General features: G+C 36.1%; 1 protein-coding gene across 1 annotated transcript; it reads left to right on the forward strand.

Moving 5' to 3' along the window:
• Positions 1 to 328: 328 nt before the first annotated feature.
• Positions 329 to 13,450, forward strand: LOC113088999 (R-spondin-4-like). Its single transcript, XM_026255899.1, has 7 exons — positions 329 to 407; positions 4,668 to 4,850; positions 5,861 to 5,998; positions 6,622 to 6,819; positions 9,831 to 9,927; positions 11,483 to 11,588; positions 13,100 to 13,450. The coding sequence occupies exons 1-7, from the start codon at positions 329 to 331 to the stop codon at positions 13,448 to 13,450; spliced, it is 1,152 nt and encodes a 383-aa protein (XP_026111684.1).
• Positions 13,451 to 14,717: the final 1,267 nt, after the last annotated feature.

Consider the following 14,717-nt stretch of genomic DNA (forward strand, 5'->3'; position numbering starts at 1 on the left):
AAATAAACTCAGATCTTCTAAACCATCTAAATATAGAGGGATGAAACAGTCCGGCTAAAGATTGTGGGTTGACAGAAAGGCCAAAAGTGGAGTTGTGCCTCAGGTATGCAACATTAAAGGTGGAATACACGCAATACGACATCCTGAAAAGAGCACAATTACTCAACAGCTGAAAGGTAAATTGGGCAGATGTTGGGGGAGATCAGGTGACGTGGGCAGGGTGAGCATCAGGCTGTTAACCATGAGTTTCCATGAGGCAGAGAGGAGGCCGGCTCTCTTTCAGAGGCAGTCTTTCAGGCAGATGTTACGGAACCTGTTCCTTGTCCAGATGCATTGGCAACTTTTGGCTCTCCTCTCCCTTGTTTGTCAGACGCTTATATTGACATTAGCTGCGAGAAAACGAAGTGGTAAGATCATATCTGCTTTTAAATGATAATGCTTATGTGCCATCAACTATACACTTACAAAAAGTACCAAATACTATAGTTTATGGACATGTTACAGTCTCAGAAAAAAGGTACAACATTTTTAGTGGGGCGCTACCTTTTCAAGAATATCAAGAATTACGATTAAGGTTCCAATATGTACTTTTATGGTACTAATGTGTACTCTTTAGGGGTAAATAAGACATAAAAGTGTCTCTTTGTTTCTGAGATTGTACCATGTTATTCTTCAAGTTCTTCTATATGAACCATGGCGGTGAAATTAATGCGCTGTAGGACTTTTTTTTTTTTTTTGTAATGGTAAATGCAAAATGTGTTCCAATACCAAATATTGCATGTTTACACAAATGTTGATTTGTTTAATGCAAAGAATAGTTCCGACTCTCATGTCTGATTGGATGAGCCAGATTCAAACTGTGATTTATACAAATACAGTTGTGTGATTATTGGTAGAATTATAAAGTAATATGAGGATACTTGTGAATTATTTAGATTTTGTTTCATTAAATATGTATATTTATTGAACACCATTTAATGACATTGATAAGTTACTTGAGGCTGTGTGTGATACAGTGATTTTCCCTGGCTATTTGAAGCATAAAATTGTAATATGGCACAATTCTATTCTAGTTGTTGTGATTTGGCATCCTGTTGAAATAAGATAATTATAAGAGATTATAATTTCACATGGAAATCACTTTCAATCTCCAGACATTTTTTATGATCCCAAAATATATATTGTAACAAGACAATAGGTTTTATTTAATATTACTTGGTGCAAATCTAAAAAGAGAACAAGTTAATTGTGATCTGTCATTTAACTCAACACTCAACATCAAGAGTATAGTTAGTGATATTGTTTATTTACAGAGGCAATAGTGAATAGCGCACTTTTAATCTGAAAATACGTTTGATAAAGTAAAATAGTCATTAGCTGCATGAATCTACACCATTGATTAAAAACTCTGAAAGACAAATGTTTGTGTCTACATGCAGTGACATGATGGAGCAGGAAGATTTTGATGTGCGTTAGACTGTTGTTAGGAAAGAAAGAACTGGTGCTGTGTGTTGCTGTTTAGTGCTTTTGGCACCATTATATGCTAGGTATTTGTTTCTAACTATTAAGACTTCTGTTTATTCTGCATGAAATCTTTATTTCCATAGTGTTCATCCAGTGGTTCCTTTGTATTGGATTGTATATAATAGGCTTGTTTGATTTTGGAGTTATATTTTACTAAGTTGTAGTAATTATATAATATCATATGTTTGTTATTATATTTTATATAAAATGAAATATGCCGTAAGAACCATTGTTGACTCAGTGACTCCTGAGACAGTAAATAAGTGTTAAACATACAGTATGACTTTACCAGTATGAAGTGTTACAGTTATGCTCTGAAACTTTATACCTGCAATTTAAATGGAAAATAAATAAATGAAATGGTTTTGCATTTATCTAGTATCAACTGACAGTTGTACACAGGTGCATCTCAATAAATTAGAATGTCATGGAAAAGTTCATTTATTTCAGTAATTCAGCTTGTGAAACTTCTGTTTTAAATAAATTCAATGCACACACACTGAAGTAGTTTAAGTCTTTGGTTCTTTTAATTGTGATGATTCATCTCAACAAATTAGAATATAGTGACATGCCAATCAGCTAATCAACTCAAAACACCTCTAAAGGTTTCCTGAGCCTTCAAAATGGTCTCTCAGTTTGGTTCACCAGGCTACACAATCATGGTGAAGACTGCTGATCTGACAGCTGTCCAGAAGACAATCATTGACACCCTTCACAAGGATGGGAAAGCCACAAACATTAATTGAGAAAGAAGCTGGCTGTTCACAGAGTGCTGTATCCAAGCATGTTAACAGAAAGTTGAGTGGTAGGAAAAAGTGTGGAAGAAAGAGATGCACAACAAACCAAGAGAACCACAGCCTTATGAGGATTGTCAAGCAAAATTGATTCAAGAATTTGAGTGAACTTCACAAGGAACGGACTGAGGCTGGCGGCACCACACACAGACTTGTCAAGGAATTTGCTGAACCACAGACAATGTCAGATGCGTCTTACCTGGGCTAAGGAGAAGAAGATATGGACTTTTGCCCAATGGTCCAAAGTCCTCTTTTCAGATGAGAGCAAGTTTTGTATTTCATTTGGAAACCAAGGTCCTAGAGTCTGGAGGAAGGGTGAAGAAGCTCATAGCCCAAGTTTCTTGAAGTCCAGTGTTAAGTTTTCACAGGCTGTGATGATTTGGGATGCAATGTCATCTGTCATCTGCTGGTGTGGATCCACCAGCCAAAGTCACTGCATCCGTTTACCAAGAAATTTAGGAGCACTTAATGCTTATTTTGGCTGACTAGCTTTTTGAAGATGCTGATTTCATTTTCCAGCAGGATTTTGCTCCTGCCCACACTGCCAAAAGCCCATGACCATGGTGTTTGTGTGCTTGACTGGCCAGCAAACTCACCAGACCTGAACGCCAGAGAGAATCTATGGGCTATTCTCAAGAGGAAAATGAGAAACAAGAGACCAAACAATGCAGATGAGCTGAAAGCCACTGTCAAAGAAACCTGGGCTTCCAGACCACCTCAGCAGTGCCACAAACTGATCTCCTCCTTGCCACGCCGAATTGAGGCAGTAACTAAAGCAAAAGGAGCTCCTACCAAGTATTGAGTACATGTACAGTAAATGAACATACTCTCCAGAAGGCCAAAAACTCACTAAAAACTTTTTTATTGGTCTTATGAAGTATTCTAATCTGTTGAGATGGGTTTTGGTTAAATGTGAGGCAAAATCATCACAATTAAAAGAACCAAAAACTTAAACTACTTCAGTCTGTGTGCATTGAATTTATTGAATACATGAGTTTCACAATTTGATTTGAATTACTGAAATAAATGAACTTTTCCATGACATTCAAATTTTTTGAGATCCACCTGTACGATGTATTATACATGATGAGATTAGGCATGTACACCGTGTGGATCATATTTATGTGCATATTTTCAGCAGAACTCAGAAGACTGAAATATAGACCAGTTGGTAATAAATCTTGATGCACTGCGGCAAGATCTGTCGGTTTATTTACAACTGATTTTCCAGAATAGTCACGAAGCATTAGATCTAATTTATGATGGCTGAGACTTTACTCTGCTTCAGTATGGGTTGCTTTAGGTATTGATTTTTTTTTCTTCTAAAAAAGCTAAAGAATAAACCCCCCTGAAGTTTTGCTTGAAAGCTTGAAATTAAAGCAAAGATGGTTATATTCTGCATATACTGTATCTCTCTCTCTCTCTCTCTCTCTCTCTCTCTCTCTCTCTCTCTATTTATCGTAAAAGCACAAGCAAAATAATTAAATTGCAAAATAGTTTGAAACCCTTGTTACTCTTTATTTTTATGTAACTTACCATTTATGTGCCTACACAAACTAGCACTATTTGTTTGTAAAATCTGCAAAAAACGTAAAGTAAAATAAAATAAAGAATAGAGATGTTCTACAGAGCAAAAACACACAGACTTTTCTCAGTTCAGTACACTGTATCAGAGCACATTCAGTCACTCATAAGTTTTGTAGAAGTATCTGGCCTTCATTTCTCAACTGTATTTTCCCCATATTTTCTCCATTTCATTTGATTGACATCCATGCAGAAAATAGTGAACAATATATAATCGAGAACTCAGCAGAAGCATCTCTGCTTGGCTCAACGACGTCCTTTGAGACTGGTGTCTCTCTTTATTTCCCAAATGAAGGACATGAAGATAAAAACCATCTGGCAGTTTCCTCACATCTCCCCCATGCAAACCCTCTCCAGTGGCTCAGCGTGACACAACACACGCAGATGAGAGGCTTCAATCTCCAGTCTCGGGCTTTAGCATTGGTCGGATTTTTATCGTCTACCAGGAGAAACTTGATCGAGTCTTGATTGCATCATTTATCACAATTAATCATGATAATGCACACATCAAAACTCAAATCCTGCATTGCTTGAATGCACACTGCAGTAGTTTCTTGAGTTTAGTTAGGTGACAGAAAGAAGCTGGGCCCTTTTCAAGAAGCTACAGAGACAGACAGACTTATGGTCTTTAGAATGTCATCTCAAAACCCTCAAATGTCACCACAGAAAGTGTAATGTGTCACATAATGTGACTGCACATAAATCCCAGTGTGCAGTCTTAGGCATGCTCCCTGTTTGCTAATAATGACTTGAAATGTTTTTCAGAGAGCTGGCGACAGGACTGCAGGAGCTGTCTGGAGTGTTCAAAGGAAAACGGCTGTCTGCGCTGCTCTGAGCGCCTCTTCCTGTTCCTGAACAGAGATGGCATGAGTCACCACGGCTCTTGTGTTCACTACTGTCCCTCCGGACACTTCGGCCTCCGAGCCAAAGATCTCAACCGCTGCATGAGTGAGTCCATCCTAGAAAACAGTTCATTTATATCAAATAATTGTACAGTAATATTTGTAATATACACTATATGTAATATAATATCAGTAACATCCAAACCTCTTAGAAGATATGGAATTCTTTATTATGGTTATGTTTATTTTATATTTATTTCAAATTAATATAGTATAATATTTAGTAAAATAATAATAATAATAATATTTGTAAAATATGGCCTTATTATTAAATCATACATATATATATATATATATATATATATATATATATATATATATATATATATATATATATATATATATATATATATATATATATATATACAGTAAAGACCAAAAGTTTGGAAACACCTTTTCATTCAAAGAGTTTTTTTTGTTTTCATGACTATGAAAATTGAAGATTCACACTGAAGGCATCAACTATGAATTAACACATGTAGAACATGTGAAACAACTGAAAATATGTCATATTGTAGGTTCTTCAAAGTAGCCACCTTTAGCTTTGATTACTGCTTTGCACACTCTTGGCCTTCTCTTGATGAGCTTCAAGAGGTAGTCACCTGAAATGGTCTTCCAACAGTCTTGAAGGAGTTCCCCGAGAGATGCTTAGCACTTGTTGGTCCTTTTGCCTTCTGTCTGCGGTCCAGCTCACCCCTAAACCATCTGGATTGGGTTCAGGTCCGGTGACTGTGGGGGCCAGGTCATCTGGCGCAGCACCCCATCACTCTCTTTCTTGCTCAAATAGCCCTTGATGCCTTCAGTGTGACTCTACAATTTTTATAGTCATGAAAATAAAGAAAACTCTTTGAATGAGAAGGTGTGTCCAAACTTTTGGTCTGTACTGTATATATTCTCACTAATATTTGGTATTTACTCACATATTAAACTTGGTCTGATGTGTAAAAACAATATATATCCATAATATAGAATTTCACAATTGTAAACTAAAAAAAAAAGCCTAACAATACCACACACCTTATATAAGACTATAATCCTCAAACATATTTCTCCCAGAATGCAAAGCTCCCGAGTGCGAGAGGTGTTTCAGTAAAGACTTCTGCACCAAGTGCAAGGGAGGATATCTGCTCTTCAAAGGCAAATGCTTCAAAAACTGTCCAGAGGGCACATTTCCTCAGTCCACAGACTGCGTTGGTAAGCACTTGACTTGTTTGCAGACCTTCTTTATGGGGAGATGGCATTAAACTCTCATTACCATACTGAAAGAAAGCTATCAGTCATGTTTTATTTGACACAAATAAATTCACAACAATTACATCAAGATGTTTTCTCATATGTGGCAATGAAAAGCAGCAGATACGGACTTGTATTTGGGTTGCATTTATCAGGGTATTTATATGCCGTTAACTTGATGTTGTGCAAATACTTGGATACTTACTCACACAGTAGCTTTGACCCCCAACCTAAAATGTATACTAACTGTAAGTTATCTTTGATGATAGTGGTCCTCACAGAATTTTTTTTTTATCGCACAATTCTGACAATAGCAATATTAATGTTGCACAGTTCTTCATTCATTAAACAAATGCAATTTCAGCAGTTAAATAGCCCTACAACTGTTAACCTAATAACAGTTATGTAAAACTGTTATGTTATTATTCAGCTCAAGTCAGTTCAGTGCTGATTTAGTTCAGTTCAGTAGTGTTGATTTTGCAGAGTTCATCAAGATCAGGAGTAGCTCACCCAAAAAGGAAAGCTGTCAGTCAAAATAAAAGAGATTTCACAGAATAAGTATTCTTTATCTGTTTGTACTCCAGAAGGCTGTGTGCTCAGTCTCTTTGGGCTTTGGGGTGAATGGAGCTCATGTCAGCACAGCGGCCTGAGCTGTGGTGTCAGATGGGGGCAGCAGAGCAGGACCCGTGAGGTGTCCAGAAACATGCCTGAAGAGACAGAATCACTCTGCCCACCTCAGACTGAGAGCAGAAAGTGCAGGATTAAGAAAAAGAGTCCAAAAGGTGATTCATATTTTTAAATGTTCATGCCAATTGCAGAATAAGCCCCACTTTTAGCTGATCCTCTTTAAACTATCCACATCAAGCCTCTTTATTATATATATATATATATATATATATATATATATATATATATATATATATATATTAATTAGCCACTCACACTACACTTAACTGAAACAAAAAATCCAAACATTGTCACTATAGAGAGTTAAAATGGTTCCATGACTAAATTTGGGAAATTGTGTTTTGTTTTCATTTGATGATCTGCTGGAAATCATTTGTTTGTAGCAATCTTCATTATGGCTGGCAGATCAAATGTCTGGTGGCATTAAGAAAATGAGGCGTGATATTTTCTCTTTCACCTTCACTTGCCCTTAATGGCACTCATGTGTGACAAAAAGACTGCATGACTATCATTGTAATTTCCTTTGCTGTCATTTTCATACGAGAAAACACTTTCGAATGGCATACTAGATGTATTTATGGGAGAATATAAGGTACAGTATACAAATTTTCTGCATGCATGCAAGATGTGCACTACAAAGTACAATGCATAAGAATGATGTATCCAACAATACAATGCACTCAACTTGATATCATTGGACTAATAAAAACAGTTTTAATTGGAATAATGATTGGCAAATAATATTAATATTATAAATAGTGGTATAAAGCAAAAACTATATGTGTATGCTATAATGCTAAATAAAAGGTTAATACACTATCATTTAAACATTTAGGTTCAGTAAGGTGTTTTTTAATTTTTTCATTCAGCAAGGATGCATTTAATTGATGAAAAGTGACAGTAAATACACTTACAGTGTTACTGAAGATTTATATTTGAAATAAATGCTGTTCTTTTCAGAATCCTGAGAGAGATTAAAAATCCCAGTTTCCACAAAAATATTATAGTTATATTTATTAATTATTTTCAACCTTGATAATTATGGAAAATAAAATAAAATCAGCATATTACAATGATCTCTTCGGGATCATGTGACACTGAAGCCTGAGTAAAGATACTGAAAATTTAGCATTGCATCACAGGAATAAATTACATTTTTACATATGTAAAAATAATAATAAAAATAAATAAATAAATAAAAAAGGTTTTAAAAAGTTATTTTAAATAAGAAAAATATTTCACATCATTATAATTTCTAGTGTATGAGATAAATGCAGCTTTGGAGGGCAGAACTCCTTAAAACCCCCAGACTTTTATATAATATAATACCAGAGAAAATCTTATTGTAGCAGAATTCAACAGAAAGTCTACTCAAAAACAGTATAACAAAGTATTTCTACTTACTATCCACATCAGATGTTCTCCATCAGTACCATTGTGGTTTATCTCTGAAGTTGACACCTCAAAGACTTACTTATGGTGTGACCAATGAGAACCCCATGATTTAATTTAGTCCTAGGATGTCCTCTAGATCATTTCCTTTCTTCTCAAGTTTCTTGGTCTTCAAGTGTAACCCTGAGAGTTAATGAAAGTCAGGCAGCACATCTCAGAAGGGCTCACAGCAGAAGATTTGCCAGTGTTTTCTGTTAGGACCCAACAGATGACCAAACTTACCTGCCTAAATGAGAACCCACAAACCTCTGATCTTAACATGGAGATAGATGTTGGGTTTAGTGTTAAAGGGTAGAACAGACCGCAGTGAACCTAAAACTGATGATTCGGGGCTCTAAATATCACATGTTAGTGCTTTGTGTGTGCATAATCAGAGAAAATAATGAAAAAGTTAGGAAGCTTTAATCATAGCAGGTAAAACACAGGTTAGAGAATATCAACAGATAAAAAAGACTGGAGAGAACCAAGAGGAGAAAAACAGGAAAAATTGCGAAAGTGGCTTTCTTGCCTAACCGTGGTGTTTCCCCGACCACAGACCCCATTCCTTAGGCCATAATAACTGTTTACTCCTGTTTTATGATGCTCTTATTATGTTCCCTTTAAAAAGACAAACATGGATTATGATTTGGTTTTAGCGAAATAAAATGTTGCATAAATAAACTTAAGCACCCACCTCTGCACACTATTTGTTCCGCTTTTGCTCCAGAATATTTTTTTCTGAGGATGACAGTACATACCACCCTGAAGCTCCTCTGTTGTGGATTTTGAATCTTAAAGTCAAACCAGACATGAACATTTGAAGCACTGTGAGGAACTCAATGAAGCATTCTCAGGTCATGAGCTGTCCATTGCATGACAGTGACAAATTGACCACTAACACAAAAAAATCAAGATCAAAATCCTTTGAAAAGTCAACGGCTACCTTTTATATAAATAAATCAAAGAGGTTTTTTGATGTTTAGATTTTTTACTGTTTGTTTTATTTTATTTCAGGAGTGTAACCGGTCACATTTTTAATCAGCTCTTTGTTCAGGGTATTCAGGTACTTGACACTATGTTTCTAACTATTAGAAAATAAAAGTTCATTTTGCTTATTATTTCTGGACATCTCTCTAGGGATTCCCCATTAAAAATAGATTTTGTGAGTCACTCCACATGACTCAGTAACTGGTGACAAAGTAATATTTAGAGACTGCAGTGCAAATTTTTTGGCAATGTGTAAATTCATGGCCCATCTTTTTCTTTTTTTTTTATAGAACCCAGAAATCCACATTTCATTTTGATATGTTTTTATACTCCACCGTTAAATATGAGGAGAGTCACCATAGGATAATTTATTTGTGGTTTCTTCCTTCCTTCATCAATGGCTTTTTTCTTTGACACTTAAATGACGTCATGTCAACATGTTCAAAACAGAAAAATAAAAAAATATATATATCAATACACAAAAACATCACACAGAATGTCATTTCTGTAATGTATTAAAAATGTCACTCTGGCTAGATTATAGAGGTGATGGACATACTGAAGTACTGAAGTGATCAAACTGAATTCTTAATGCTGTACATCAATAATAAAGGACATATATGGTGTTACTGCCTACATTATTTAACTTGAATATGATTGACTGTTTTATATGGTTTTATCTTGACAGACAAAAAGAAAAATGTAAGGAGAGAAGGAAGAAGAAAGGCACAGAAAATGCTGAAGCTCTTTTGGAATGAAACTGTCACAGAACCTCCATGGCAAATGTAAAGAAACGTTTTATATATATATATATATATATATGATGAATAACAGATGAACAGCTTTGTGTGGTTTGAGCTGTATCTCCACAGCTTTCTCTACATGCCTTGGGCTTTTCTGTGTTTTCCAACCACATACTCCTCCCTATATTTGCACTTTTTTGGTATAATTGCATTAGAAAAAATAAAGAAGAACAATGTAAAGAATTGTGTGAAGAGATGCTAAGATCATGACCTCGAGCCATATGATTGGCTGTAGACATTTCATGTGACCCATGAGTGGCAAAAATTTATTTTTAGACATGAAAAGTGATAAATCAATGTGTGTGTATCTGTATACATGTATATTTCTGAGTTAACTTGCCAGTATTGTGCATACTTTGTCTAAACAGCTTAAATTAAAGTATAATATCGTATTATTTTCTTAGAGCCTCAAATGTACCACTAAACTCATTGTCTCTGTTTTTTCCTCTTTTGAAACTGATTATTGTTCCTCTGTGAGAACTGAAATGTTCTACAACATGCTGCTTTTGATTTGAGAAGGATGGGAATGTGCTGATTTGAGTGGGATTTATTTGTGCTTTCCTACGCAGTATTCTCTCAGGCGGCTGAAATGTATTTACTGGAGAAATCACAGTTTTGCTCAATAAAGCAATTAGACCCAAAAGAATGTTTACTTTTTTCCCTCAAGACGAGGAGTTATGAAAACGATATAGAAGAGATAGGGATCACGTTAAAATAAAAGCTCTTTCTGAAGTGGATTGCAGCTGTTAACTTGTCATCATACGGCATTTTATTAAATAAATAAATTTAGGTAAGTAGGCTATAATCTCTTAACAATTTATTTCTTTCAAATACTAATTCATTAAAAAATGCTTACATTTTGTGTAACAAAATTCTGTGATTTATGAATTGTTCCATAATTTTTTTTTAATATTTCTTTTTCTTTTTTGAAGGCTCATTAAGAAACCTATAATAAATATTAAATGCACACTTTAAGTTGAATTAGATTTTGTTTAAGTGTCAATAAACAAAGTAAAAATGGAACAGCAAACCCCGACTCCCCCTCACATGTTAATAACCAGAAGTGTGTTTCAGTGTGATCTGTGTATAATTCTCTATTATAGATCAGTGGTTTCAGCCAAATTTTAAATTGCTTCTAGTCTTTTATAACGGTTACAGTATTAAAAAAAAAAAAAAAAAAGTATTTTTCAGCATTAAATTTATTAATTTCAGCATTCAGTCCCAGTAAAATATTTATTACATTTTTTTACAATTTTTTTTTTTTTTAAACCAACATTACTGTACCAGCCTCGGTCGCCGTGATTTTGCCAAGTAAGACATGTTCCTGGATCAACATTATTTTTCCAAAAATATAGACTTAACCCAATCCCTAACCCTAATCCTAACCCGAACTATAATTTTTTCCTAACATTAGTGGGAAATGATAGCTGATTAACAAGGATGTAGAAACACCTAACTCTGGTTGTAAAGCCTAAAACAGATATTTTCTGAAACTTTATATCTCAATTCTGATTGGTTGATTGGAATTTTGTTCCAGGATGAACAAGGATGTTGATCCAAGACCATGTTGTACTTGTGGTGAAATCACGCTAGACTCTCCTCTTAAGAGCGTGTCGTTTCATATTCAGCCACTAGATGACAATGTTCACCTGAAATATAAATCTACAGCTACACTACATTCGATGAGCTTTCTATTAAGAATGAACTTCATAGGTTTGGTTTCTACATTCAACAGAGGAACCCAGTTAAGAGGTCATCCGCTCAGTGCAGGGTCACCAGCTTCCAATGAAACTTCGCAACAAACCTTAAACATCTCAGTGGGAGTCTCAGAGAAAACATGCCAAACATAAAGTGAAGTGACACATTATATGCTGTGAGCTTGTTGATGTGCCAACAGCATCCAACCTCACACAGGTCTTCTCAAGAATGCAAACACACTACATATGCTTAAAGCACCTCACGTTTAACTGTAATTAGTTCTGTTTGCTAAGAGAAGCATCACTTATGCACATAGGCTACATTCTACTAATCGCAAGTCAAACCTTTTGTGCAACAAACAAATGATGTTGTCTGTTAGTTGCATTTAGACAGGTGTCTCTATGTGCTTTAAGTAAACTGATTGGACGCCTGTAACATTGTAAACCTACACCCACCCACCATGAGTTAACTTTCAACAAACAGTGCTATTAATAATCCCCTTGAATTTAATGAATATGATCTAAATTTGGTTTAGACATTGCTATGCTATGTGATTGCTAGGATATTTGGGGAAGTTGGGTTGTTTCTCAGTGCCCCAGCAGTTCTGATACTGTGACACTACTCACTTAGAAAAGTAAAAGATTTATTAATAACTAATTTCAATACATTGAAGTTAATATTGCAATCACTGATCTTTATATAGGATAATGACTGGATTGCTCATTGCGTTCTAAACTGCTGACAGACAGTGAAACTACTGGAAGTGTTCAAGCCCCCATCTTACCCCATCTGCCCTACCGGCAGAGAATTAATCAGTCACACGGAATAATTTATTTTATTATTTTTTTTTTTTTAAGGTGCATTGCATGCAATGAATTTTTATTTCAGATGTTATCAGCAATGCTTATGGTCTTTTTGGGGTAGGATATGCAATACTTAAGTCATTAAAGTGGCCGTTTCTGTTATAGACTGCCAACATCGTTAACATTAACGGATCCAACACTTTTTTAGGTAATATTACGTAATTAAGAAATTATTAAACATGAATGAACATTAGTAACATTAATTGATTTGAAAATTCAGTGAATTCAATAGCATCAATTTACTTCATTGCTATGTTGTACTGAAATGAAAATCTTAACTTACCATGCATCATCTGTCATGGAACACTAACAAAACAAGATGACCCAAGCACAGCATTATAATGAAAAGTAAAAGGCAGAGTAAATCTGCATGCAAAACAGAGAAAAGAGTATGTCGTAGTAAAAACCATCAGCCATCAATTAAAGACAAAGAAAACCGGGTAAATGAGAGACAGCTGAGTGAAATGAGACATGATTGTCAAAGCAAAGAGTGATGGGAACTAAAGTCCAGAGAAACAAAACTAGAAAGTGAGCCCTCTAGTGGCTATAAAGGAAACACCTACTATACCCTGTAATGCCCTCACCCCCTACAGAGCGGATTCCTGATGCTCCACGAAAAGTCAGTGAAAGCCAGGAGGGACAGGAGCTTGGCAGACTGCACAGGTGGAGCAGAGAACCACCTCAATGGAACTTACAGGGCCGATGAACCTCCTAGCAGTTCAGGTGGTACTGCAAAGAAGAGCAGAGAAAGGTTAGTAGCAACCTTGATGGGTGTAACGGAACAGCCAGAGTTCCACCACAGTCTCCTTGGTCATGAAAAGGCAGACAGATTACTGGAATGGACACCACTGCCCAGAGGGGAGTTGAAGTGGATGTCACCTCCTCAAGGGGCTCCACAGCAGAACCCATCACCTTGGGAGGAACTAGGGCAGACTCTGTCGTAGACAATTAGACTGGAACGAGTTCAGGAGTGATATAGAAACGTGAGTAAGCTCTGGAGTGAATTCATAGACTAGAGTGGGTCCAGAAGTGAATTCTGAGGACTCCCAGACTGGATTTTAAATCCGGAATGGATTTTAGAGTGGACTCCCGGACTGGAGCAGACTCTGGAGTGGACTCTGAAGATTCCCAGACTGAAACAGGCTCTGAGGCAGGCTCCTGGGCCAACAAGCAGGAAGATTACATGGGACCAGCAAAACAGAGAGCTTAGGTGGAAGGGCAAGGAGCCTGGTAGGAGCTGGCAAGGCAAGGAACATGGGTAAAGCCAGCAGGGCAAGGATCATAGATGGAGCTGGCAGGACAGGGACCCTGGGAGGAGCCAGCAGGGCAAGGATCATGGGAGAGACAAAAAGAGAGGAGTGTTCAATAACTTCTGGGACCACCAGGGTCAGGTCCTCCAGGACCACCTGACTTGAGATCACGAAGTCGACTTTGCTGCCCTCCTCTTCTTCCTCCGCTTAAGTGTGGGAATAGATGACTGGTTCTTGGCTTGATTAGATTAGTGAGGTATGGGTGGGACGGTCCTGCAGAAGGACTCTGGTGATGGTGACTAACTTCCAGAGCTGCAAATATCTTAAGAATTTCTAGAAATCCAGACACTTCAGTTCCATCTCCCACTGTAATAGGGTTTCATCAATGCAATGATTAAAAATGTCCTTAATGTCCTCTCCCTCGTACTGCTAGATCTGTTCATGACTGGTTGATTCTGTCTCAGAGCACTCACAAAACAAGATGAACCAAGTGCTAAATCAGGCAAAAAAAAAAAAAAAAAAAAAAAAAACGCATCATAGTTAAAAAAAAAACGCATCATAGTAAAAAAAAAAAAACTTCCAACAACAAACAGAAAAACCGAAAACAAACAGAAAAACAGAAAACCGTGCTTATATGGAGATATGTTAACAAGGTAGACACAGCTGAATAAAATGAGATATGATTGTCAAAGCAAAGGGTTATGGGAACAAAATGGTGGATATAAAGGATACACCAACTAGACTCTGCAAAGTCATCTTGGAAATAAAGGCATGTTTCTTTGAGTCCATACTGTATTATTTCTCTGAATAAATTATGATGTTTATATTTTTAATATCCTGATTGAGCTGATTTCAAAATTAGCAGGAAAAATATTTATTCAGATTCACTTAATTTGTTTAATGAAACTTTTTGTTGATTATATAATTACACCAGTTGGTGGTAATGACTACTTTTTGTGTG

This window comes from Carassius auratus, chromosome 6 (assembly GCF_003368295.1).
Source record: "Carassius auratus strain Wakin chromosome 6, ASM336829v1, whole genome shotgun sequence".
Lineage (NCBI taxonomy): Eukaryota > Metazoa > Chordata > Actinopteri > Cypriniformes > Cyprinidae > Carassius > Carassius auratus.